This window comes from Drosophila ananassae, chromosome 3R, assembly GCF_017639315.1.
Source record: "Drosophila ananassae strain 14024-0371.13 chromosome 3R, ASM1763931v2, whole genome shotgun sequence".
Taxonomy (NCBI): Eukaryota; Metazoa; Arthropoda; class Insecta; order Diptera; family Drosophilidae; genus Drosophila; species Drosophila ananassae.
Genome location: NC_057930.1, coordinates 17,071,234 through 17,097,416, shown reverse-complemented (window position 1 = coordinate 17,097,416; position 26,183 = coordinate 17,071,234). Strand labels below are relative to the sequence as shown.

The 26,183-nt window shown below is 44.3% G+C and overlaps 1 protein-coding gene across 2 annotated transcripts in view; it reads left to right on the top strand.

Moving 5' to 3' along the window:
- The window catches only part of LOC6498406 (dual specificity tyrosine-phosphorylation-regulated kinase 2), a 42,273-nt gene extending 22,553 nt beyond the window's left edge, over positions 1 to 19,720 (top strand). The window contains exons 5-11 of one of the 2 annotated variants that reach the window (XM_001962699.4): positions 8,422 to 8,624; positions 9,163 to 9,526; positions 10,026 to 10,198; positions 10,258 to 10,535; positions 16,488 to 16,626; positions 16,683 to 16,854; positions 18,393 to 19,720. In XM_001962699.4, coding sequence (XP_001962735.1) covers positions 8,601 to 8,624; positions 9,163 to 9,526; positions 10,026 to 10,198; positions 10,258 to 10,535; positions 16,488 to 16,626; positions 16,683 to 16,854; positions 18,393 to 19,429 — 2,187 coding nt within the window. In that variant the 5' untranslated portion in view covers positions 8,422 to 8,600 and the 3' untranslated portion in view covers positions 19,430 to 19,720. Of the gene's footprint in view, positions 1 to 8,421; positions 8,625 to 8,770; positions 9,095 to 9,162; positions 9,527 to 10,025; positions 10,199 to 10,257; positions 10,536 to 16,487; positions 16,627 to 16,682; positions 16,855 to 18,392 lie in introns of those variants that run through there. The other variant, XM_014906631.3, reaches the window with a different exon arrangement.
- Positions 19,721 to 26,183: the final 6,463 nt, after the last annotated feature.

The following is a 26,183-nucleotide window of genomic DNA, read 5'->3' as shown; positions in this document are numbered from 1 at the left end:
CGAGGAGTTGTATAACTCCATCACTTGGAATGGATGAGACTAGAGCTTGGGCCAAGGAAACGGAATTATCTTTGATTTCTCACTTGAATGATTTGCTCAAAATATGAACAAGCGAGTCGCGGACGTGTTTTAATTACAACTTTGACATTACTTGGACTTTCGAGAATTGCATGTCTAATTGCTTTGCGCTTCGCGGCTCTTACGGCTTAGTTTTCGGCTCTTGGTTTTCCATGACGATTGGCAATTTCTCATTGTGGCCGGGCCGAGATGTAAGATGAACGAAAAACTGAAACCAAAACTGCAACTGGAACTGCAAAGGCTGGGGCAAAGTGCTGGGGCTTGGGCGAGTGAATGGATTTGTTACAGCCTTGGCTGGAGTTGGCTGGCAAAAAAAACAAGAAGCAAAAACTACAGCTTTGCCTTTTCAAATTGCAATACAACAGAGATTTAAGCCAGAGTTTGAGGTTGGTCATCGGAATAGTAGAGGCAATCGTTATCGTCATCGTAATCGCCATCGCCACATGCCAGGTGCTGGTTATGCAACAGCAATAGCTCCAGCTATACCATAGCAGATTTCAAGATATCGGCACGGGCTTGACTCGCCCCGAAACTGGGTCAAGTTTTTAATCGTGCACGAAAAGTAAACAAAGAATCGCCTGTTCTCCTGGACAGCAGAAACCTTGCCCAGCCTCAACGAAAGCTCTCCAAACGTTCCGGATTTGAATAAAATTTGGCAAAAACAGCGGCAGCGATATAAAAGCGCACATTTTAATGGCCCGAATGTGGCACAATGGATTGTGGAAGAGCCCCCGAAATAAAATCCCCTAAAAGCGCTCTTTGCGCTATTTTGTCCCTGAAATGTTGGAACACTTGGGCCTGAAGGGCGCCGTAAAATACACTCTTTAATAGTTTTCCGTATGGGATTTCGCTCAGGTGCATCGGCTTGGAGGAGGTGCTTTTCCACATCGACAGGCCGCCAACCGACAGCCACCCACCGCCCAACCACTTTAGAGGGCCTGTGGTGCAAGCCATGCAATTTGTGGCTTCCACACTACATATTCTTGGCACGTAATCGATGCCTTTGAAGCCCAACTTGATGTGTCTCATTTATTTCTCAGAGCTCTTGGCTGTAAGATGTTATTATAGAGAACAAACTAGTTTGGATCGGCATCTGGGGGACGGAGGAATCCGGACGACAGGCCACCGCTAATTACCCCTCGGCGACAGTTCAGTGAACCTCTAAAAATGGCATTATAAATAAAAGCCGACCGCCGATCACTTATTGTTTGTCATCCGACAAATATTTCTCCTCTGTTCGAAAATGTAATAAACCAAAAACCAAAACACAAACTGTGAAAATTAGCAATAAAGCACAAAGACCAAATAAACACTATAAACCTGGCCAATTGATGTGTTTATCTTCGTCATGAACTGCCGGTCGGCAAACAAAATAGATAGAAACTGGTTCAATGCTAAAGAAATCAGCATAAAAACTGGATCCCATTCCCAAACATCATCAGACCGATGACGATCATGATTCTTGATGGAAGATCTCCCACTCCCCGGCCACTTGATGATTTTATTAGAGCGCTTTTGCGCAAGCCTCTAATTAGTTTTATATTTAAATTCAAAGCGTTCTTCCATCTCTTTGTCGGTTGGCTTTCGGCTCTTTCATTTTCACATGTCAAGTGGGGAGAACTGTGACCCAATTTCGGCAAACATTCTCATGAATGTCTTCTTCCTACCCGCACCAAAAACAGTAGACCAAAACGATTTTTTGGGTTAAAAATAGGTTTGTGGCAATCGAGGCTCGTCCCACAATTTCCCAATCAATTTTCAAGGCAAAGCGGTGTCTCCGCCGACGGGGGTCTCCCATGAAATCGAAAGCAATTTCTCTTTGACGCCTAATTGTCAAAAAACTGACAAACAGCTGTCAGTCAATCAAATGCCAATTGTTTCTGCCTGTGGTTTAGTTTCTTTCCCCCGTCGGTTTTTGTTTATTTTTCTGGTTTTGAAGCCAAGTTGTAATTGAAAGAACGAGATACAGTAAGAGCCAGCTACTTTATAGGTTCGTAAGTCGAGACGGTTAACTAATCGACCACAAAGCCAAGTGTAAGAGCTGAGACTGTTAGTCATGAGGGGAAAAGAGGGCTGTCGATGGGAAAATAGATCATCTCCTGATATATCAATAACTGATATAAAATAATAATAAATAAGAAATAGTTTCCCCTTGATATCGTTTGTCTGGAAACTCGTATAGAAACCATATTATGCTTAATTGTGCCCCAGCACTTGCTTGTATGTCTCTCGCCTCTAATAATTGCTTCAATTATTTTCATATTATTAAATGTTAAAATGCTTTTTGTTCGCCTCTTTCACAATTTATGGACGAGTGCTGCTTTCCTCTCCGCCATCTTCAACTGCCATCGCCATCTCGATCTCATCATAATCATCGTCATGGCAGTAGCCACATCAATTCATTACGCCTGGCTTGGATGGAGTGGAGGGTCTTGGGAGTGGGGCTTGGGATGCGGCGGCAAGAGATGGGCCTGAGCCATGAAAACTCTCGTCGCGCTTTGGTAAAGTGTGCTCATGTTCATTAACGCCAAAGTTGAGGCAATTGTCGCGCAAGTCGTCAACGTCGCTCAGCGTTTTCCTGTCCTCCTCCCTCCACAGCTGCTCCTGCTGCCTAGTCTGTTGTAATCTGAGCGTGGTGAACTGCCTCCCCACTACCCACTACCTCCCATTGCTCGGGTATTCCATGGCTGATTGTAACGCCCATTTGCCGCCCCCAGAGCACACACTACCACCGGCTGGTTCGTGGTCGCTTTGGTTTTGTCAGCTGTCAGCAGATTTTTTCCCCGCTTTCTGTATGGAAAGTGTGACATTTTGATTAGTTCATACAATATGTGTGTGTACCAACTTTTTTGCTTCGGATTGCTATGCTCTGGGGTCTTGAGATTGAACTTGAGGCTCTGGCGAGTTAATGAACGTCAAGGTTGCGGAGACCATTAACCGAGAATTGAATAAGTGGCAAAGATTTTAGTTCGGGCGTCGCTGAATTATGTCGAGAACATGAGGTACTGTAATTATACTTATAGGCCCTCCAATAAAAAGTGAATTTGTGTGCCAGACAAGAACTAAAGATTATCTCACTCCTATTATTGGACCGTCCCATCCATCAATCAAAGTCGATAGCCCAGTTCAGCCTCTATTGCCACACAATTTCCCCCTCTAGGCGGGGCACTCTCATCATTGGTAACTCCATTTTCAAAACAAATAATCCCCCGTGGCTAATTTCGATGCAGATTGTAACAGTTTCAGTTCGCTTCCTGCATTTTCCTCCATCCGAAAGTCCCAGCAGTCGACAGACCTATTAACCAAAATCTGCAATCCGCTCGCAGCTGTTTTACAGTGCACTCCCGAGATACAAATACAAATACTTGAATGTTTATTACTCAATCTGGAATTACGTTCGAAGACTTCCGCGACGAGCTACGAAAATCAACATGAAATGTATCTTTATTTGTGTGCCAGTGCCAGTGCCAGTGACTGTTTGTTTTCATTTTTATTTTGAATGCCCATTTGCATTTGTGGGTTTGGAGAAATGCAGTCAACTGTCAAATGAGCAGGCCGGGAGAAATGGAGGAAAAACACACGGCTAATTGTCATTTTCCGACAACAAAAGCGACAACTCCACTCCACTCCACTTTGTTTCCACCCAAAACGAGCAGTTGCCACTTTCAGTGATTGCGCGATTGCAGCGCTTGTTGTTTTCTGATTTCTGTTGAACGGTTGGGTTCAATAAAGCATAATGCCTCCCCTGCTGGAAAAACACGGCCAATAAAATCCGTTAGCCCCGCTGCACTTGTTATGGCGCCCAGCCCCCCATTTCGGAGCCAAGCGCCCGAAATGCCTTCCATTCCCATTGTCTTTGTGCAATCTGAAACGATGCCGAACACTCGATGGCCGCTCAAAAGTGTTTTTAGAACGGAAGTTATTAAAATGGTTATTGTTTCTCCCCATCTAGCCTTCCAACCAACCGCTGCCACTTCCCTCGTAGAGGTTACGGCTGGGGAGCTTTTTCCCCGTTTGAATGGTGCATTGACCAGCATTACCCATACGCAGTGATGGCCCAGCGCTCTAGGGGGTTGACTAGACCGCAGCTTTTCTCTTCGCTTGTAGGTAGTTGGTAGTTGGTTGCCCGTGCTGCGGTATTAGGGTTTATATGTCAGGCCCACACCTCGCCAGCTCGGTGTTGTGACATCTGTTGCCGTGTTCTTTTTCCATTTTTGTGGTCTTGCTTGGCTTGGAAATTAAGAGGGTTCTTGTGGCTTAACTTGAAGAGGATTATCGAATGGATTCTACCTTTCTTTTTTAAATAAACTTTAAAGCTTAAACCATCCATTTCCTCCAAACATTTCCCATCAAGCGTCAATTAATATTTACAAGCATTGTGTGGATTATTTTCAAACACACATCGGCCTTGGCCAACCGGAGCATGCCACACCACACTTTATGGAACTGACCTCCCGATGGTTCCCCTCTAGTGACCCACCAGTCGACCACTTCCGCTCCGCTGACGCCCTCCTGGTCGGAATGGGAATCTATATGGGATTTGTTGACAGTTTACGCCTGAGGTCATTACTTTGGGTGGGGGTTAGTGGGTCAATGGTTTATGAGGTCGGATTTAAGGGGCTCGAGCTGTGCATCTAGTTGGCTGGTTAATGCCAGCTCGTCGGCTCGCTCGCCGGCCCTGCCTAACCGAATTAGGTGGCATGCAACTTGTGGCCTGGCCTGCTTTTCGCGAACGAAAATAATCGTAATAATGGATGCTAAATGAAACTCACTTATGTTTCATGTCTGCGCGAAATAAAATGAACAAAATGCCTGTAGCATGTCGCCTAGCTGGCCCTCATTTTGCATTTATTTATTTTCTATTTTCGTGGGCCAGCTCTTTTCTGGGCCACGCGAGGTAATAGTTAACCGAAAAATTCAGCGCCGGTTGACAAATGATGCTTTATTTTCCTGTTGCTTGCCGGCGCTCTATAAGCCATATAATTAAATGGAGTAACGCCCATTGGGGTCACGTGTGGAATCGAAATTTCTTTACATAAACCATTGCTATTTTCCTGAAAAATTTCATCCAAACATGCACACTTTGATAGAGAAACTTATATTGTTTATTTAAAGATTGCTTTTAAAATCGATTCCCATTCATGGGAAGCAGAGATCAAAGGCCTTTAATGTGTTTTTTAACCCAAAGACTTCAAAGTGTCAAAAGTATTTGGCAGTTCTGGGCCGCAGACAAACAAATCAATAAAATCTGATTAAACAATAGCTGGAATTTATTTTCAATTTTATGCATGTGCCGCTTGTAAGTCGATAAAATGAAAGCCCTAGACGTGACATGATCCGATCATATTTTTAATAAAAGACTGTAATGTAGGATTTCTGCTTTATATGCATAAGCGGGCTTGAGGCGGCACTTGAAGCGTCAAGAATCCAAAGAGAACATTTCAATAAATCAAGCAAGACAATGAGTTGAATTGCCCAACACAATTCTGGACAGCTTATTGACACGTTAAGGCCGTTCAGAAACCACTGTGAGAATCTCTGGAATTCTGAGGAAGAAAAGAACCGAAAAGCTTTTAAAGGTTGGCCAGAGAAAGACCAAATTTGGTGTCTTCTGGGGATTTCCTTCCAAATGTAGCCAAATGGCAGCACTCCTTCGGCTTGGCTTGACATTTTGCATCGGCTATCGAAGGCTTCTCCAAGTGCTTTACTTGAAGATCTGCTGAGTCAACATTTTGGGTATAAATCTCGCCCAAAACTGATTGCAAGTGTCAAGAGTCAACAACCAAATGTCACGTTTTGTTGTTTTGTTTTTATTTATTTGTCTCCTCTTCAGTGTTTGTCTCGCTGACGGAAAGAGAAGCACAAACAACTCTACCGCCTCGGCGGGCAATTGACATTTATTAAACATAAAACAATCGAGAAAACAACGGCTCAGTTGGCTTGCCCAAAATCGACATGCACTTGATAAGTGCAGGCCACAGTCCGGATACTCTTTCGGCTCTTTTGATTGAAACGATTTTCCCGCACTTGTCACAATACCCCGCCATAATAAATTGACAAATTATTCACATAAATTTCATGACACTTTTATTGCTACTAAAGTTGCCGTCCCATCTCTCCCAACTGATTGTTAATTTCGAAGACAGGCAACGATATTTTTGAGCTTAGTGCAACTCAATTACTTTGAGTGGGCAATTTTCTTCTTGTTTCTGGCGCACTTGGCGTAGAAATTTCAAATTAATGGCTTAATATTTTGTCTTAATGCCTTGGGTCAGCGGACCAGCACCATCATCAAAGTAGCTGAAGCGAAATTAGCTGAGCAGACCCGAATTGGATTATGCAATGGGGAGAAATAAAACGGACGCTGGCTAAATTAAACATTTTTTCTTGCTCATCGGGGTTCAGTGGGGGTTAACTTTCATTTTGGCTTTGGAGTCTCGCACCCGCGAGGGATTAGGACGGATAAATCAGAGCGGAATCGTTTGATCACCTCGATATGAAGTGCGATCTGATAGCGATCTGTCGTTTGGAGGTCTTTTCGATTCAAAGCCCGATATGGCACTTCAATGATACTTCAATGCCGATGCCAATCGACCCAGACATCTTCGAAAACCTGAGCATTGAGCCAAAAATACAACACGCCAGTCTCAGTGTCACCAATAGAAATTGCAGATACCGGGTGGGTGTCGGAGCAATGACAAACGATCCTCAATGAACTTGGGGTTTCTGTGCTGAAATCACTGCAATAAAATATATCAATAAATGGTTCGATTGCCGAGGCGTGTAATTGTTGGAATTGCTCACAATTGGCTAGAGTTTCAATTGATTTCTCATTTAAATCGGTGAGAACAATGCTTGCGGACTCTTGGCCGTCAGCGGCGACACCTTTTTGGAACGGTCTATGGTCATAATTGTCCAACCTTGCCGCCAGCTTAGGTCCGACTCAAGTCGAGGTGGGTTCAAAAAACTTTCGCTTATCAAATGTGAAACTCGGCCTGTCTGCTGCTGGGTCTTTAAGTCACTTTCGGCTCCATGGCTTTCTACCCGAATTGCGAAACTGAAGTGGACGGAAAATGGCAACCCAAAAAGTGCATTTAATGACAGACAGCCCTGACTGACTGACTGGCTGGCTGAGTAAGCTGTTGGTTGGCCCGCGACCCCTCGATCGGCCATCCAGCCCCGAAAGGCAGAGTTCAGTCGAAAGCTAACGACCTAACAAGCAGACAACAGCGGAATACTTCATGATATATGGTGAAGCTCAGGAAAATCCTCGAACTCCCACCGCTGGACTCCCCACAATGCCAGAGCAACTGTCAGTTTGATGAAGAAACGAATGCTGTAAATTATCGTTTTATGACAGAAAAGTTTTAAAAGCCAATAAATTGTGGCTGAGCAGTCGCGAAAGATATGAAGACAGCTGAATAAAAGAAAATAATAATAGAGGAGAAAATGGTTAAGTAAAGTAGGAACTAGACAAGTGGTTGGAGCTGTCTAGGGTGCCTTGAAATTTTTGGTAACCTGTTCGCAGTACACTGTAAAGAGTTAGAGTTTCTTTAGGGCACAAGGATATGGTTTATTTCAGTGGACTGCCGAATATCTAGTTACACGCCTCTATTCATAAGGAAATTACCAAACAAACTTAACTTTCCGCTGCACTTACCCCTCGAAAAGGGGTTGCTTTCCGAAAAGGCCTGCCGAAAAGGGTTAGGATTATTATGGGCAAGTAGAGTGCACAAGTCAGCGGAAGAAAAAAAGGCTAATAATTGGCCATGACTTTGGTTTCCAACTTTTTATGCTTGTCAGCCGAAACGGGCGTTGCAGTTGGGGAGCTGGTTGGAATGGGAGACTGTGGAGTGGGTCTGGCCCTTTTCGGGGGTTCTTGCGACCCTTGCGGAGAGAAAATATGAATAAAGTTTGGGGGCCCTTTGATGAGGCCGCTGCTGGGCTTGTCGTCGCCCGCCTTGACAATGAAAACTGCTAACTGTCGCTGACGGACGACTGACGGTTGGCTCAGTTAGTTATGGTTGGCCCGCCAGTGCCCCGACATGTCATGGGTATTCGGGGGGCGTTTCTGTGTTTCTGTTTACCATTTACCATTCACAGTTCCCTTTTATTTATGGTGTGCACTTGGAATGCGCAATGGCCCGCTGATTCGAACTGTATTATTTACGATTATTATATTTCTTTGACTTTGTTTCTGTTTCTCTTATTTGGCGTTTGGCATTAGTTACCGCTCGAAGGGTTAAAAGTCAAGGGTTTAAAGACTTTGGAAGTCCATTCGAAAATATATGTTGTTTCTTACTTATATTCTAACCATTGTTTTGTTTTTTTAACTCTTTACAGTTGGCCCCAACAACCGAAACAAATGCAAATGTGCGCTCCAAAGACATATTACCCCGAAAGTTATCAATAGAGATACCACTCAACCAGTTAAGCACCGGGCTCAGGGTGACAGGACTCTGGTTCTTCGAGGATTCGTTTTCCTTTTTGGATAAGACCATCAGTACAGTGAAGTCGACACGATGTTGGATCGATGTGAAATGCCGGTAAGTCAAGGGTCGACTGATGGAGGTAAACAAGTTCGAAATAGGCATCGAGTTGGCAAAAGTTTTGGCCATTTAACTATACAAATAATATATCTGAGACTGGAGGAATATGTGTTTCCCTTTTTATGTCAATTCTATTCAAGACCTCTATCCAAATATAATCTTTTTATATAGCAAAAAATCAAATTACATATTTATATTATTTTGTTAAATAAACAAGTAACTACTTAGTATGTAGTACTATACCTAGTCGAAGACGAATCACTACTTTCAAGTGACTTATATTTGATATTTGAAGATCAAGCTTATAGAACCGATCGATCAACTCACCAGATTTGTCAAAAATGAAATGGAACAAGATTCAAAAACATTTTTCCCATAAGAAGCTTAGCCGAAAGCTATGCTACTTTCTGCGCACCAAATACTCGGGCTACAAGCGGCTGGGCTCAGAGTTCGCCGGCGGCCCGATAGTATGCAACGCTTCTCTGCTAACCGTCTAGATGGGAAAGCCAATTAATGTCTTGACTCTGCATTTCAGATTCAGCTGGACAACGACAAGCTGCGCCGGGATGCTCGCCTCTCGAGCTCTCGACTGGACTTGCCCCAGCTCTGCAACGGCTCCAGGCGACTGGACGGACACAACAATCATGTGGCTGTCAATGAGACCTCGGCCAATGCCACGTCCCTGAACGGCAACAGCAACGGGAATACCAACGGTCACAACAACAATAACAACAACATCGGCTCCCCAGTCTCCTCATCGACCACCAACAGTAGCAGCAACGGGGTCAACGAGCGGGGCTCCTCCACAAAGTCCAACAGCAGCAGTGGCAGCTCCGGCAACTCGGCCAGCAGCACAGGCAGCGCCGAACCAAAATGCAACACCCCCATGACGCCATCTGGTAAGTGGAGCCCACACATTTAACCCTAGGTTGTAACTGAATTGAGCCCTAAAGGGTACTATTTTAGATGGTAGAGTCTGATACCTAGAAGGCTTCCACTATCATAGTTTAGTTTTTAATTTTATTAAATTTCTAGTTTAATTCCACCCTCAAAGGGTTAAAGTTCATCCATGGGATTGAGAGGCGATGCTTTGTGCGTTTTTGGTTTTCCTCGCTGCAGTCCAATGCCAATTAGTTGGGCACGTCCTCCAGGCATTTGGCGCCACTCTCCATCATCCCTCGGCTTCTAATTAATTTTATATAAAATGTCGAAAGAGAGAAAACCGAAATGGCATTGAGGTCAGGGTCAATAGGTTTTTAGAGTGCCTGTTGCCACATGGGAAAATTTTCAATTACCACTTACTTAGTTTTGAATGAGTATGCATGAGAAAGCTTTTAGTTAAAGTTTAATTTCCATTTAAAATAATAAAATATTTTTTCAAATCTATTCTAATACTAGAACTGGTGAAAAAGTTCCGGAACTACCTAACAGACCTGGAGTTCGAGGAGCTGAAGGTGTACAAGGAGGTCTGGTACTTTGGCCAGCATGCCAGCAAGAACTACAACAAACCCGCCCCCACAGCCAATACCACTAACCTGGGCTATGACGATGACAATGGCAACTACAAGATCGTAAGAAGAAACTATTTCTTTAAGAATTATAAATTATATTTTGAATTAAAACTTTACAGATCGAGCACGATCACGTAGCCTTTCGGTATGAGATTCTGGAGGTGATTGGCAAAGGCAGCTTCGGCCAGGTGATCCGGGCCCTGGACCACAAAACCAACACACACGTGGCCATCAAGATAATCAGGAACAAGAAGCGCTTCCTCAACCAGGCCGTTGAGGAGCTCAACATTCTGGACGAGCTGCGGGACAAGGATGCGGATGGATCTCACAACGTCATCCACATGCTGGACTACACGTTTTTCCGTAAACACTTGTTCATCACCTTCGAGCTGATGAGGTGAGTTATCCACCCTACAGCCTGTGACGTCAATGGTGGAGCGTTTTATTGCCGTCTTGTTTGGCCAATGGCGGGGAAAGTGGAGCCCACTGTTACCGTCTTCAATTAAAAGCGCGTATAACTCGCATTTCTATTAACATTCTGCCAATTATTGCCGGCAAACTTTAGTTGCGTGCCAGTTGTCCATAAAATTTTGGCTATTATTAATTTCCATGTTCCAAGTACCTAGCACGCATTGCGATGTGGAAACTTTTCCCGCAACCATGTGCATTTTCCGACTACCCCTTGGGTTTTATTGGCCGGGTGTGAGTTTGGTATCATATGTCTTTGGTTCTGCGATTTCATAAGGCCATAAATTCTACTAGGCTTATAAATGCCTTGAAGTGGTTTTCATAATTTCAACCATTAGTTTTTGATATTAATTCCCCGGAAGAGCAGAGAGGGAGTAACAACAGATATCCAGGAAGACAATATAATTTTCTATTTAATTTCCGGTTCTGCAAGCTTGCAGTCCTGAAAAGCGCAAACTGCTGACAGACGCAGACATAGTATCGAAATCAACAACCAACCGCAAACGCCGCTCGGCCATCAATTTCAATTTAAATGTTGAATGTTGTGTGGCCTACTGGCAGGCGCAGCTAAATGCATTGCCACGCCTACTTCTAGCACCACCTGGCACACACCACCCACTAGCCAGCGGGGCAGGGAAAACCTGTTGTTGTGGCTGGTGTATCTAGGTGTGTAAGCGGAAATCTAATTGATTGGCAGAAGGAAAAATCAGCTGCCTGCCCCTGCCCATTGCAGGTGTTGATTTTTCATGGGCTGACTGAGCCAACTGAGCCACCTGAGCTGACTGCATATGTCAAAGTTTAGACAGCAGGCAACGCAAATATGGTAAAAATAAATCCCAAAGAAAGTACACGGGCGGCACGCGATGCAATGGCCAAAGTTGAAGAAAGCGAACGTCGAAGGTCGAAGGCGGTCTTGTAAGCGGCAGGTTGCCCCTCGGGGCCCAATAAAAATACCTTCCTGTCCCATTGAGCCTGACATTTCCGTCAGGCCCCCCGTTCGACTAATTTGTCTTAATTGCAGAGAAGCCCGAGAAGCGTAGTACATTTTTGCAAGTTGACATTTTTGAGCACTGATTTTGGGCTTCTAAAATCCAAATGGGTTAGTGGCACGCCATCAGGAGGAGGCCTAGTGTTCACATCCCCCCAAATATCAGATATACAAATTCAGGCTTAGTCTAGTAGGCCCCTTTCAAGTAGATACCCAAAGTTAATTAATTATTTACTCTGCGACTAATTAGCCGCAAAATTGTTTTCCGTTTCTGTTGCTTGGAGTGCGCACTTAGTGTTTTATTTTTGCGAGTCCTGAAGAAGTTTTTCCTGCAGCGGGAAAAGTTTTGTGCCTGAAAGTGACCAGGGGGCTAGTGGAGGCAGTGGAGGAACCGCATTGACAACTCGGCGGCAAGTTTTAAAGTTTGTTGTGAACCAGTAAACAAATTGTGGGGCAAGTTTATATAATTAAATCTACGTGCACGCAATTTAATTTGCATGGCAGGGGGACTCCGATTTGCGCTAAACTACTGAGAGATATAGATTTAATTTGCGTGATAGGATTAGCGGATCCTAGACCATGGAAATGGGTTTTTGAATTAGTCTTAATTGCTAGAGCTTTAAAGAGAAACATATTTTGCGGAAAGCTCGTCCACAATCTGATTAGCTAATTAGCAAACTGACCCCAGAATATGAAACCTAATCCGAGTCCCCAAAGTGACACACTTATTACACCTCGCACAACAGCCGGCCCATTCAAGGACTTCATTCCGCAAAAAGGTCGGGCATGGGCGGAACTAAATTGACGCCAAGTGACACATTTTCGCACATACCCACGCCGGATGGCCCTCCACATTCGACCCTGGCAGGTGGCTGTTTCTTGGTCTTGTTTTAGCATTATGAGCCACATAATTCACAGCGACGGCGATAAAATGGTAGCTGCCAAAGTGCCATAGACAGCCACCCGAGGGCGTAGCACCAACACACACACTAATAGAACTATGCGGCATATTGTCCCATTGGCGATGACGCTGCTCTTTCTGGCGAACGAACATGCTCCCTGCTTTGAGCTCCATGGATGTGGATATGGCTCTATGGATGTGGCCAAGTTTTACATCTGAGGGTGTGTTGTGTGCGTCTGCCAGAGCCAAGCACATAAATTTCAGCTTAATGCCGCCCCGGAGGGCAACACAGGCGAATTACTCGCCTCCCTCCCCAGTCCGCCTCCAATGTCACTGTCTCCTGACCTAGTATATCCCCCATATCCGCGACTCTTGGCTGAGCAATATGTCATGATTTAATTTCAATTTTTATGGCCCATAACGAGATCGGGTTGGCGATAATCGCGCAAGAATTAATTTTTAAATTTAATGAGATACTAAACTTAATGGATAACCATTTAAGAATAAACAAAAAAGTCATTCAAACAAATCACAAAACCTAATTTTTGCCGCCAAGCCATAAATATCCATTATGAATCATAAATAATGACTTTAAAGTCTTAAAAAAATTTAATAAAATGTATGACAATTAGAAAGGAAAAGTCAGAGCTGTTAGTAGACAACCCTGGGAGTGGGAGTGACCCACTTAGTGACCAGAACTCAATTGCTTTGAAAGCCAATCAATGTCGCAGATGCATCATCTGCTACCTGTCAGCGACCATGTAATTGACTATTCCTGACATGTCCTTCGACAGCCGGGGAGTGCCACGAGTATCTGACAGGACGTCGCCAGCATTCCGCACTTTTTGTCGCTCATACGGGGCTGGAAAGGAATTATTTTTAATTAAAATGCAACATGCGGAGGGCTGTGGTGCGTGCCCAATGGGCGTGGTCATGCAAATGAGCAGAACCGTGTCCTGCAAGTTTATTTTATTTTTTTAGTAATTAATTTCTGCAGCCAGAGCGTGTAAATTGCAATTAGGGGGCGGCGGCAAGGACGAAGAGCAAAGGATTGAGTTACCAGGAGAATAAACAGTCGAGTGGTCGCGGATGTTTGGCGGGGGAGTGTCTGTGTCAGCTGTGCTGCTGATGTTGATGTAGGTTATTATTATGCCGTGCCATGGCACAGTAATTACTGCTAATTGACATTTCCCGAGCATTAAGTTTGTTTTCCTTTCCGCCAGTCTCCTATGTAGGGGAGCGGGACGAGATAGCAGCCAGTTAACGTGGCCAAGGCCAAGTCATTTATCATCTGAAAAAAGGTGAATCCTCCCCTCACATTCCACCGAAACTATATGTAACTTTTTGGCATTTCTCTGATTATTTGTGGGTCTAGTTGGTAGCAGGCTGTCACACAGCCCCCCGACTATCTAAAATGCCACACAACGAATGGCAGCGAGAGATATTCAGCTGGAATATTGTGGGCCGACCTTGAGCCTCTGAGCGCCAAGGTCCTTGATGTCCCAGTCGGGGACAGCATCATTTATTCAAAGGCAGCCCTTTGGTTAAGCGGCTTAACGTTGAATATTTATGGATGTTTAAGGAGAAATTAACTGAGGATAATGGCAAATAGAAATCCGCTTTGGAGGAGCATCATTAATATTTTATAAACTCACCCGATCGATAGCAGCAGAACGGAATTAATTCCTCCCCAAACTCTTTTTCACGCCGAGAACATTTGCCTTGCAAATTCAGACAACTCTGGTAGTCACTCTCATGTCAATCACGCCCATGGCAGTCACATTTCGCTTTCAACCTGGCGGGAAACCAATTTCAAATTTATGCTGAAAGTCGAGCCAAAGCCCCGAAAAAGTTATCTCGCCCACCGCCCCCGGGAAGTGGCACACTTCTTGGCCCGAAGACAGGTTTATTTTTCAGAGTTTGGCCAATTGGCAATCATGAAATATGTAGCGAAAAGTTCTAGGGGATGCATGAATATGTGAGGTTGTCCCGAGGTCCTTAAAAAGGGTATATTTAGAATAAATAGCCTGCCTTATTCAATTCCTCAGTATAGTAATGCCCAAAGGTCCATCTGATTAGGCCAGACCTTCAAACCTATCTGTTTATTGTTTACTGGGGGCGTTGTTTGTTATTTGTTTTCCCAGCTTTTGTTTATTTCACTTTCACCCGGCGTGGCACTGTCTCGTTTCGGCATTTCTCTGTTCCATTTTTTGTGGGCTAAATGCAGGCATTAGTGGCTCGTTACAGTTGCATGTTGCTTTGCAACGGCGCAGGGGCAAATCAATCAAATTACCAGAGGAATTTTGGCACGGAAAACGGCAAGGCGGCGAACGGCAAACAGGACATCGGAACAGGAAAACGGAAAAAAGACGCCTCAGTTCCGCCTCGGGTAGACGTAAACTATTTTCAAGTTCATGGACTTGTGACATTGACTGTGTGGCATGTCATAATGCAGTTATAACATACAGACTTGTCTTATACATCCTTACCCGTAAGGATCCGCACGGAGGATGTATGTATTGTCCCGATTTGCCGATTGAAATTATGACATTTTGATGATTTTCTTATTGGTTTGTTATAGACTCGTCTGCCATCTATTTTGGGTGGCCATAAAATCAATAGCCGCTTGATTCTTTAAGCCGCGCTGAATTTAAGGTCCTGCCATTTTGGCATTTTGCGTTCGCGTCGGCTGGGTGCAATGCGAAAGTTTTCAAATTAAGAGCCGCCTGACCTTTGCGGTTGGGAGGAGGTACTTGCCATCCAGCGCCAGAGTGTTGCTCTGCAATTCGACAGTCATCCAGGCCATTATGTGGCTTTGTGGCCTTGCCACTCTACCCGGCGTTGGCTGAATCAGCTTAACGCGCTTTCAGGCGCTCTTAGCAACTCGGGTTGGGGCTTTTAGTGTGCTGACATAAATTTAAATTGGATTAAGCCATGAACAAGTTGTAAAACAGGGCCCAAAGCGTCTACAAACGATTAAACTGAAGCTTTAAGAGCCACAGCCTTCAGCTATTCATCGACGCCCTGGCCCACACGACGTCCTTTCATGTCAGGAGCAGATATTGCTTTCGGTAATCTACAGCTCCCTTATACATTTCGAAGGATGTGGGTCAAACATGTCACTCAGTTATTGATAGACTCCTCATATCGAAAGATTCAATAAATTTGGATCAACGAGAGGAAATATGGGGAAAGATTGAAAGAAGAGACTAATATCCTTGCCCTCGGGGCCGGCCACGAAAAGCCATCAGTCATTCGCAGTGGCCCAAACACTGGCAACCACAATTGACCAAACTTTCGTCTCGATAATAAATCATAGAATGAGTATATTAAAAGTTTTGCTTTTGTTTCTGTTTAGTGGTTGCATTGACATTGAGGGAGCTGCAGCTCCTTCGTTATCAGTTAATTAATCGCCGGCAATCGCACAAACTGCGAATGCAAAACACGGTACAAAAATGGCAATGTAAACAAAAACAGCAAAGGGGTTGACAAACAGGAGACATTATTGCCCCAAGGAGGGTGGGTGGCACAGTGGCACAGTACATAGTTTCTCATTAAATAATCTTTTTAAATAAATTACTACATAAGCCTCAAACTAATATATAGTTTGTGTAGCCATTATATCTTCCAAAAATATTATTCGAACAAGTTTTTAAATCTTTCCCTTCGACCCACTGTCGATGACTATCATTTGGCAGCTCTTTTCTGCTCGATTTGCCACCATTTCAGGCCGGTTCTGTTGTCGTCTGCCGACTGCTCCGACATTGTCGATATTGTTGCTGACGAACGTTATCTAGTAAGCCCAAATTTGGGCCCGACATGCAATGGGAATTAATTCAATGCATGTTACTGCGACTCCTTGTTCTGTGTTCTCTATTTGCGACAGTGTGTCTCTTGTTTTGCCAACTGTTTGGATGGGGATTTCGCCGCTGACTCATGTTAGTCACACTTGAAACGGCTCCACTAACACGCCCCTGTCTTCTCACTTGCAGCCTGAACCTGTACGAGTTGATAAAGAAGAACAACTACAATGGATTCAGCATGAGTCTCATTCGCCGGTTCTGCAACTCGATTGTGAAGTGCCTGCGTCTGCTTTACAAGGAAAACATCATTCACTGTGATCTCAAGCCAGTAAGTGCATTGCCTTCTATTCTCAAATACCAAAAATCACATTTTACTTTCAACAGGAAAATATCTTGCTCAAACAGCGAGGCAGCAGCTCGATCAAAGTCATTGACTTTGGCAGCTCGTGCTACGTGGACCGCAAATTCTATACGTACATCCAATCTAGGTTCTATCGGTCCCCGGAGGTGATTCTCGGACTACAATACGGCACCGCCATCGACATGTGGAGCTTAGGTGAGTGTCTTTGTCCACTTTTAATTAAAAACATCCAGCCGTGTGTCCCCAGTCCCGAGTCCCGAGTGGTCTGGAAACGTGTATCGGCTGCAATGAAATTTTAAATGTTTGCCCTGCATTTGGCAAGCAATTTATTGCGCACACACGTTTGGCCCTACACCCTCGCATATATCCTTCAGAGCCTGATGGAAAGGATTAAATATTAAACAGTGTGGGGGTGCCAGGGCTCTGTGTTTTTGTGGGACACCACGAGCACTGAGGGAAACAACGTGTCGTATACTTAATGTTTGGTCACTGAACTAATTTTTGTGGTGTTTCCAATTTGAATTGAAGTAGACCAGATGGGCTGAGAGGTGAAAAAATAATTCTATGATATATTTGTGAAGTAAAAGACCTCCTGCCAGTGCAGCCTCAATACTAGCTTGTAGCTTTTTGCTCAATATTACTTTCAGTAACTGATGGCTTTCCACTCTAGCCGAACATAAAAGCTCAACCGAGTGTAAGAACACGCACTAGGCCAATTAACAGCAACAGGCACCAGGGCGGGCGGAATGGGCGGAAGGACCTCCTCCTGCCGACCGAACAATGAGATATCGATGAAGGTGCCGGAGGTGAGGGAGCACTCAACAAGTGCCGCCCCACTCGAAGTTTATGTATACAATAATTCTGCCAACCCGAGCCCAACCTGGCCTGGACTTTTAGCCGGGCCTCCCCGTGTTCCGCCGTGCACATCCTTTTAGCGCCCATTTCCGACCACAACCACGTCCGGTCAGCAAAAGCAAAGCCAGCAAAATATCGTGGGCTCCTTCCACAACAAAGGACTCATTAAATGTGCGCACGGACTTGTGGGAGGGTTCGTTGGAATGTGAGAGGCAGGTTGTTTCTGCCCGGGTCCTAATAAAAGCCAGCCCAGTTTATTTTTATCCCCTGTCTTGGGCTTCTTCATGCCGTGGGAGGCTACTTATTTGAGTTACTGTGCACCGAGCAAACAGTGAGCAGCTGGAGAGGGGACTGGAAATGGGTTACGTGTTGAATGATGTGAGCTCTCAACTCTGTTCCCCTCGGAAGAGTGGCGGCTGTAATAGATATGTGCGGACTTGATTGCTTCGAGGTTCATTAGGCAAATGAGGTCATAAAGAAAGGTAAACGCCCAGGAGCAGGCCAAATATACGTTTCTGATAGGATAGATAGAGGTTGCTTGGGGAATACAGGGAATCTAAACTATTCTTTTTACTGCAATTGTCCTTTACTGTAATGACTAGCCAGAAATCGAGGATAATTGAAACTGAAATTGTCAGTCAATGGTAGAGGTTTTGTGTCATCCACCACTGAGTCAGCATCCATCACTCGTTTTCTGTTCAGGCCCATTAGAAAGTGCAGCAGCAAATAAATAATCCAGCAGCCAGAGTACAGGACTCGGGCTCTTACTGTGTCCGACACAAAGTCAAGGTCAATGCGCTTGTCTGACTGCCCCGAAAACGACTGCATCGGACTTAGCAAGAAATCAATACTAATTACGTGTCAACCTCTACTTTCAGGCTGCATCCTTGCCGAGCTTTACACGGGCTTTCCCCTTTTCCCCGGCGAGAACGAGGTGGAACAGCTGGCCTGCATCATGGAGGTGCTGGGCCTGCCACCCAAGGTGCTCATTTCGGTAGCCAGGAGGCGCCGACTCTTCTTCGATTCCCGGGATGCTCCGCGCTGCATCACCAACACCAAAGGCAGGAAGCGGACACCGGGCAGCAAGTCGCTGGCACAGATCCTGCACTGCCAGGACCGGTACTTTATTGACTTCCTGCAGCGCTGCCTTGAGTGGGATCCCGCGGAGCGGATGACGCCGGACGAGGCAGCCCATCACGAGTTTCTGCAGCCCTCCTCCTCCAGTCGCCATCGCAGCTGCCGCATGTCGAACAGCTCCTCCAGCTCCGGCCTGAACAGTGTCTCCCAGAAGTCCTCCTGCTACAATTTTGCAGATATCTCGCCGGGCAGCGGAACCGGCGGTGTCGTCGGTGGTGGTCCCGTGGTGGCTTCGATAACCAGCACCACGGCAGTGCACAATGCGGCAATCGCCACCACGACCAAGTCAAGGCAGCAGCAGGCGCAGGTGCAGTCCCAGAGCCACACCCATGGCCACGCCCAGTCGAACGGACACCTGCCGGAGATTAAGTTGAGTGCCAGCGACAAGTACAACAGCATGCAGAAGGTGGCGGTGCGCTCAAAGATCACGTCCAGCGTCTCGGACTTGGAATCCGTGCAGCAGTACTCCCTGCACCGCATCTACGGGGGCGTGGGAAGCGGCAGTACCCACCATGTCTCCTCGGCGGCCACCAGGAAGCACCTGAACGGCAGCGGAGTGTCCTCCAAGTACGGCAGCTCAACTCTGGCGCACAATCACCACAATGTGACTCACCACAATGCATCCACGGCCACCATTGCCACCGCCACGCACCACCACCACCATCACGGCGGGGCAGGCGGTGGGCAGCAGCAGCAATCGTCGTCGGGAGCCACCGTCATGTCACACTCACAGTCAACCGGCGATGTCTCCGACAGAGCCATCTTCGGGAGAGCTTGACTCCGGGCCAGGCCCACCAAGCTGGAGCTCAAGAAGTGCAAGCTGGTCAACATGATGGATTTCTGGAGCTAGAAGTGGCGTCCACAGCACTGCGCTGATGTCAAGGAGCGGGCAGGAGCAGAGACGGCGGCGGAGGCGGAGGAGCGGGAGCAGGCAGGGCAGGCAAAGAAGGATGGGATGATGGATGGACAGCAGAACTAGGAGTCCTCGCCCCCGTTTCTCTCCTCCGCTCACCTAGTTTTGTAGTAAGCTATATAGGAATATATATATTTAGATGTGTGTGTATTTGTATTTGAATGCGAGCGCATTGCTGTTGAACTCCCACTGGCCCCCAGCTCCTGGGAGACCAGGCGTCCAGCTATAGAGTTTTCATCCTTGCAGCACTTTGCAGTATTTCTCAGTTTCAGTTGCCCTGAACTATTTTATTTCGCTACTGCCATAGCCAATGGTATTCGCTATTGTATTTTCCCCCACAAACCACAAAACCCTTCCCGAAAAGTATTCTCCTCCCTCCAAACCTACCAAGGTGTTGCAAGTCATCCTTCACACACTGTATTCAGCCTAAACAAGAAACCTTCAAGGATAAAAACATAAATGATAAATGATTAAAGAGAAACGGAAGCCAGCTCAAAGGAACAAGATAACCTAGATGTAGTCTATTAGATATGGCATATACCTAACATAGTTGTAGACAACATTTGTAACGATTCACCCAACGCATCCCACTCACAACCACACACGACCCACTCAAAGATATAGGACATATTTATAGGGTTACTACCCCAAAAACTGTAACAATTTCATACAGCTTCCATGTCTTTTGCAACAGTATCAAGGCTGTTATTAGTTACATACGCGAAACCGAAATGTATCTGTATATCTAAACTATAATTGTATTCGTAAGTTCGTAGGATCTGGAAGTTTTGATTGCCAACGTCATACATCACACTAGGAATGATCGGAAAAGTTCATTCCCCCATGAAAGTGAGATTGAGAATGAGAACAATTATCACCCATCATCACTGAACCCCTCTGAATACATGTCATAATTTAATGGAAACACATATTCAACTAACTATAAATCTATTAGACTATACGGATAAATAAACAGAATATGGCCAATATCACAACCGAATAAGAAATAGTGCAGTAATTGTAAAGCGCCACAGTATTAGTGGAGGCAACAAAGAAAAAAAAAACAAATGAAATAAATACAGTTTTATTCAAAATAAATTTGTGTATCGGAACAGAATCGAGGAGGAGATCGGATCGGCAAACAGTTTAGTAGAAACTTGAGCTGGGTAAGGACGCTTACCGAATCTAGACTGTCATTGAACGAAGTTTGTAACCTATAATCCTGTTTAGATAAGTTTAGATAACACTGTACACAGATTGTAATTTTGCTCATGACTTTTGAATATAAATATATATATGTATATCACCTAGGACTTCAATACCTAAGCCTATATATACACAGCTGCGATCGTTTAGAGCTTGTTTCGTATTATTTATAGATGTTTTCTCTGCCACTCGTCGTAATTGTCCTCTGATACTTTAGTTTTTGTGTTTTACTATAAATTTTGACAACAAAAAACAAAAAACAAATCAAATTGAAAACTTGTTTACAAAGTGTGTTCGAATTTAACGTTTAGTATTAAATTAAAACAAAAAACAAAACAAAATGATAAAATTACTTATAATTACGAACTATACGTATATATCAATTTTAAATTAATGATGCATATTAATTGTATAGATCAAGAAAGCATGTAATCAATTACAACTACAAGAATTACAACAAAAAAAGAAATAAAAGAAAAAATTATGTACTCAAATGGATGTTGTTTCCTTTCGAACCCAAAGGGCTAAATTTGGAATTCCGTGATTTCCATTTCTGACCCGTAGAATGCCAGTATCTTCGACAATTTTCATCAGATTTTCCAGTGGGATACCTTAAACGATTCGTGGAACTATCCTCTTCAAATCCCTATCAAAATCTCAACACAAAATTTTGGATCCCCATTTTTCAAATTTTTGTAGGGGTACCCCTTGCAGAATCCTGGATTTCCACTTCTAGGCCCTAGAATGGCTGTATCTTGGACAATTTGTATCAGATTCTCCAGCGGGATACCTTAAACGATTCGTAGAACTATCTTTTTCAAATCCCTATCATTATCTCAATACAAAATTTTGGATCCCAATTTTTCAAATTTTTGTAGGAGTACCCCTACTTGCAGAATCCTGGATTTCCACTTCTAGGCCCTAGAATGGCTGTATCTTGGCCAATTTTCATCAGATTCTCCAGCGGGATACCTTAAACAACTAGTGGAACTATCCTCTTCAAATCCCTATCAAAATCTCAACACAAAATTTTGGATCCCCATTTTTCAAATTTTTGTAGGGGTACCCCTTGCAGAATCCTGGATTTCCACTTCTAGGCCCTAGAATGGCAGTATCTTGGACAATTTGTATCAGATTCTCCAGCGGGATACCTTAAACGATTCGTAGAACTATCTTCTTCAAATCAATATCATTATCTCAACACAAAATTTTGGATCCCCATTTTTCAAATTTTTGTAGGAGTACCCCTACTTGCAGAATCCTGGATTTCCACTTCTAGGCCCTAGAATGGCAGTATCTTGGACAATTTGTATCAGATTCTCCAGCGGGATACCTTAAACGATTCGTAGAACTATCTTCTTCAAATCAATATCATTATCTCAACACAAAATTTTGGATCCCCATTTTTCAAATTTTTGTAGGGGTACCCCTTGCAGAATCCTGGATTTCCACTTCTAGGCCCTAGAATGGCAGTATCTTGGACAATTTGTATCAGATTCTCCAGCGGGATACCTTAAACGATTCGTAGAACTATCTTCTTCAAATCAATATCATTATCTCAACACAAAATTTTGGATCCCCATTTTTCAAATTTTTGTAGGGGTACCCCTTGCAGAATCCTGGATTTCCACTTCTAGGCCCTAGAATGGCTGTATCTTGGACAATTTGTATCAGATTCTCCAGCGGGATACCTTAAACGATTTGTGAAACTATCCTCTTCAAATCCCTATCAAAATCTCAACACAAAATTTTGGATCCCCATTTTTCAAATTTTTGTAGGGGTACCCCTTGCAGAATTCTGGATTTCCACTTTTGAGCCCTAGATTGGCTGTATGTTCCACAATTGGTTTAAAATTCTCCAGCGGGATACCTTAAACGATTTATTGAAGCATATTTATAGGCTTTATGGTAAGAGCCTGTATTTATCTACATGCTGTAGGAAGGGATGCCTTGTCGTGTTTAAATGCCAAAAAAATTAAATATGTAAGCCCCTTATTAATCACTGCTGCCTGGGCTTACATACCCATCCATAATCTGGTTAGGGAATTACGTACACGCTTGTCTAATATTTATTTACTTTATTAATCAACCGAAAACGGAAGCGGTTGCGGGCCACCACAGATTATTGACTTCACATTTGGTCTAATTTTTCCAGCTCAGCTTCTTCTCTTTCCCAACTTCAGTGTGGGGCTTAATGATTCCACGTGACACCATTTGGGGTCACCACTTGCAGCCTCGGGCTCTGTTTGTTCATTTAGGGTTTGTTATTAATTTATCCGATTTTAATCTTTGGTGGTTCGCATGCTGCGAATTATGCAATTTCCGACAGGCTGGTTGCCAATCTCGGCGTTGTGATAATATTTGTATACCCTTAAGTGGCTTGTGCTTGCATCCAACTAGAGCCCCTACTAATAACTGTGTCTGCTGAGCCCATTAGTGGAGGGTTTCGATACTCGTTCGATTAAAGACGACCGGCAATTATCCTAAACGACTGACAGATTCGAGCTGTCCACCGACTCTACTGCCCCGGAGATCTCTGGCCCGTCATGAGCTTGACAGCTTCAAATGCCCACAGCCTGGTTTTCACTTTTGCTCTCCAAGTGCCTTCGTGGGGGTAACTTTGTGGTTTTGGAAGACTTTTGGGGAAAGTAGAATTCTAAGTACGCGTCTAAGTGGGGATGAGCCGAATGACTTAATCCCAAGATTCCCTCCATTCTTGAATGGAAAGTAAAAGTTGCCAGCTCACGATCGCTGATCGTTCACACCGAACGTTTTTTTTGGATTTTTTTCTGCTGTTGTGTTGTGGTGATAAGCTGTAAGCCTCATTGAGTCAAAGGTTTATTGACGCACGGTTGCGGCGGTGGCTTCTTCAGCGCCAGTCTTCTTCCCGATGATCATGATCATGATCAGGTTGCCCACTTGCCGTCAGGTTGCCAGGTGAGGCCATCGCAGGTCGGGCTCGGTTTTTTGGCTTCGGGTCCATGGCATCTCTCTCGAAGGCCGCTTCTGCCAGCCTTTTTTGTCTTGGGTTTGGTTTTTTTTTCTTTTGCCTTTTATTTTATATATTTTTTTCCTTCTTTCTTGCGATCATTCGTCGCAAGGTGAAAGTCTTTCCCCTCAAGCACTTGGTTGTTGTTGCTATTTGTAAAGCATTTAGTCTTTTTTCGGTGTTTCAGTTTTTGTTTGTCTGGAAATGGCTTTTGTTTTTTATTAATCTGGCGTTGATTTGTATTGGCTAACCATTTGTAAAACATATTGGGACTTACCTTAAAGTCTTAGAACCTCTTTGGGCCTTCTGAAATGGACTTGCCCTTTAGGGTTTCTTGTGTAATTAGGGATATACCTAAGGCGACCCTCTTTAATATTTTATTTTTTTGGAAGACAATCTTAAACCCTTCACTATTATCTCCAAAACTATTATCCAATTTTATCCATTGAGTCACAACTTTGTAATTGATCGACGACAAGATTTCAACTGCCACTGGACATTTTTTATTAATTTTAGCCGGGATGGCCTGTCTCTGACCCTGGCAGTCGCAACACCAGCAGTAATGGCCAACAATTAGCAAACAAACCAAATTGGCAATTATTAATTACAATCTTCGCCGTGTGTGGGAAGTAATTACAGAAACACGAGCACGACGGGGGACTCGCAGATCGATCCAACGAAATGTATAAAAATAGCACGAAAGCGTCGGCGAAAGAAACTAAAATTGGGTAATTAGAAATTGATTTGACAAGGGGTTAACTTCCTGCTAATATTTTCCTCGGATTGTGCAAACAAATCAATCAAGTCAACAGCGAGCAGCGACCAGACCGGCAGGTGAAAATAATTTCTACAGATTTTTGGGGATTACGCAGAGGTTTTTCTCACAGTCCGGCCGGCCAACAAAGAAAGCCATCAAATAAAATTTAAGCACCAAAAGCTACAAAAGACCCAACGAGAGCTGGCTGCAGTCAATGACTTGGCCAACTGGCGAGACCCGATCTTTAGTATCATGGCTATCACGGGTCATTATCATTGTCTGCGTGAATGGCACAAAAAAGTAAACCTGATAAGCTCTGTGGCGCTTGCCACTTACGCAATCGCCACTTGACGGGTCCCAGAGTCTCTTTTAGAATTACGTTCCAGGGCGGGGGATCTACCACCCTACCAATAATTGGCCTTGGGATTGCATTCCGTTTTCCTGGGCGTCCGCAAAGTGGAAAGTTATGGCTGAAAGCCGGCGATGAAATCCCTATTTTGGGAGTTGATTGATGGATTAGTTGATTAGTTGCCACCGAATTGGCCGGGATCTGAAAATAATTGGGCGGAAAGGTGGAAATGCAATTATTTGTTGATCGGTCTGGCAGGTTCTCTGATAAAAAAAATGCGCTTTTCTTCAAGGGGGCTTGTTATACAAGAGGAAATGAAATTTTCAATAAAACTGATGCCATCGGTTTGAAGGGTGACTTTTAAGGGAAAGTTGCATTGTGATAATTACTTTGAAAATTGCCAGCCAATATTTTTATTAAGTTCAATTGAGAACGAAAGTTTTTCTTAAAAATAAATAATTTATTTCAGACGTAGGAACTATAGAGCAGCTTATTTTAATTTAAACATAGCTACCATGTTAAAGTAAAACCTAAATGATTTTTATACTGAAGAGAGCTACAGGTTATAAAGACAGCCATCAAAACCTAATTTATTGAACTAATCTAATGTCTATAAGAAAATATCATCCAGTATTCACTTCCAAATGAAAGTGATGCAAGGGGTTTAGACCTGTAAAGTGGACTGCCTTGTATGGTGTCAGCGGGAGTCTTCAAATATTTGGCCATATTACTCAACCAAGTTGGAAGCCCAGCATTAATCATGCTTAAATGATAAAAATATGAATCAGTCGCGATTTCCCCATAAAGCGCATTAAAGTGCGGCAATGAACATGAGATTCCCACTTGGCCGGCTACTGTGGACCATTTACATGCCCCCCAAGTATGCGGCTCACACGTCTGATGGCTTAAACGGTGTATTACCATAAGATGTCTTGGCCTGAGCTCGAATTCTCGGACGCCCCCATCCGAATTCTTATCTTGACTTCCGAGTCTGGTACGTGATTGTGGCCGTAATCGTTGGGAGTGGTAGAAATTACAATCTGAGAATTAAGTTTTCGGATAAGCCATTTCTGGGTTCGATAAGACTGTCACCGGATCGTCGAAGATCTTGGCACGGCATTTCCTCATGTTGCCAGCGAACTCCCAGCAACACTTTCTCTTTCGGCCAGCCGACTGTACTCTTTGCTTTCTCTTCGGCCAAGTTGGGGCTTGCATGGCCAGCTCTTTTGGGCCACAGCTCTGGCAACATGTTGCCGGCGTCTTCTGCAGCGCTGTTGCGGCTTTTTGGCATCTTCGCGGTGAGCTTGGCTTAAATTGT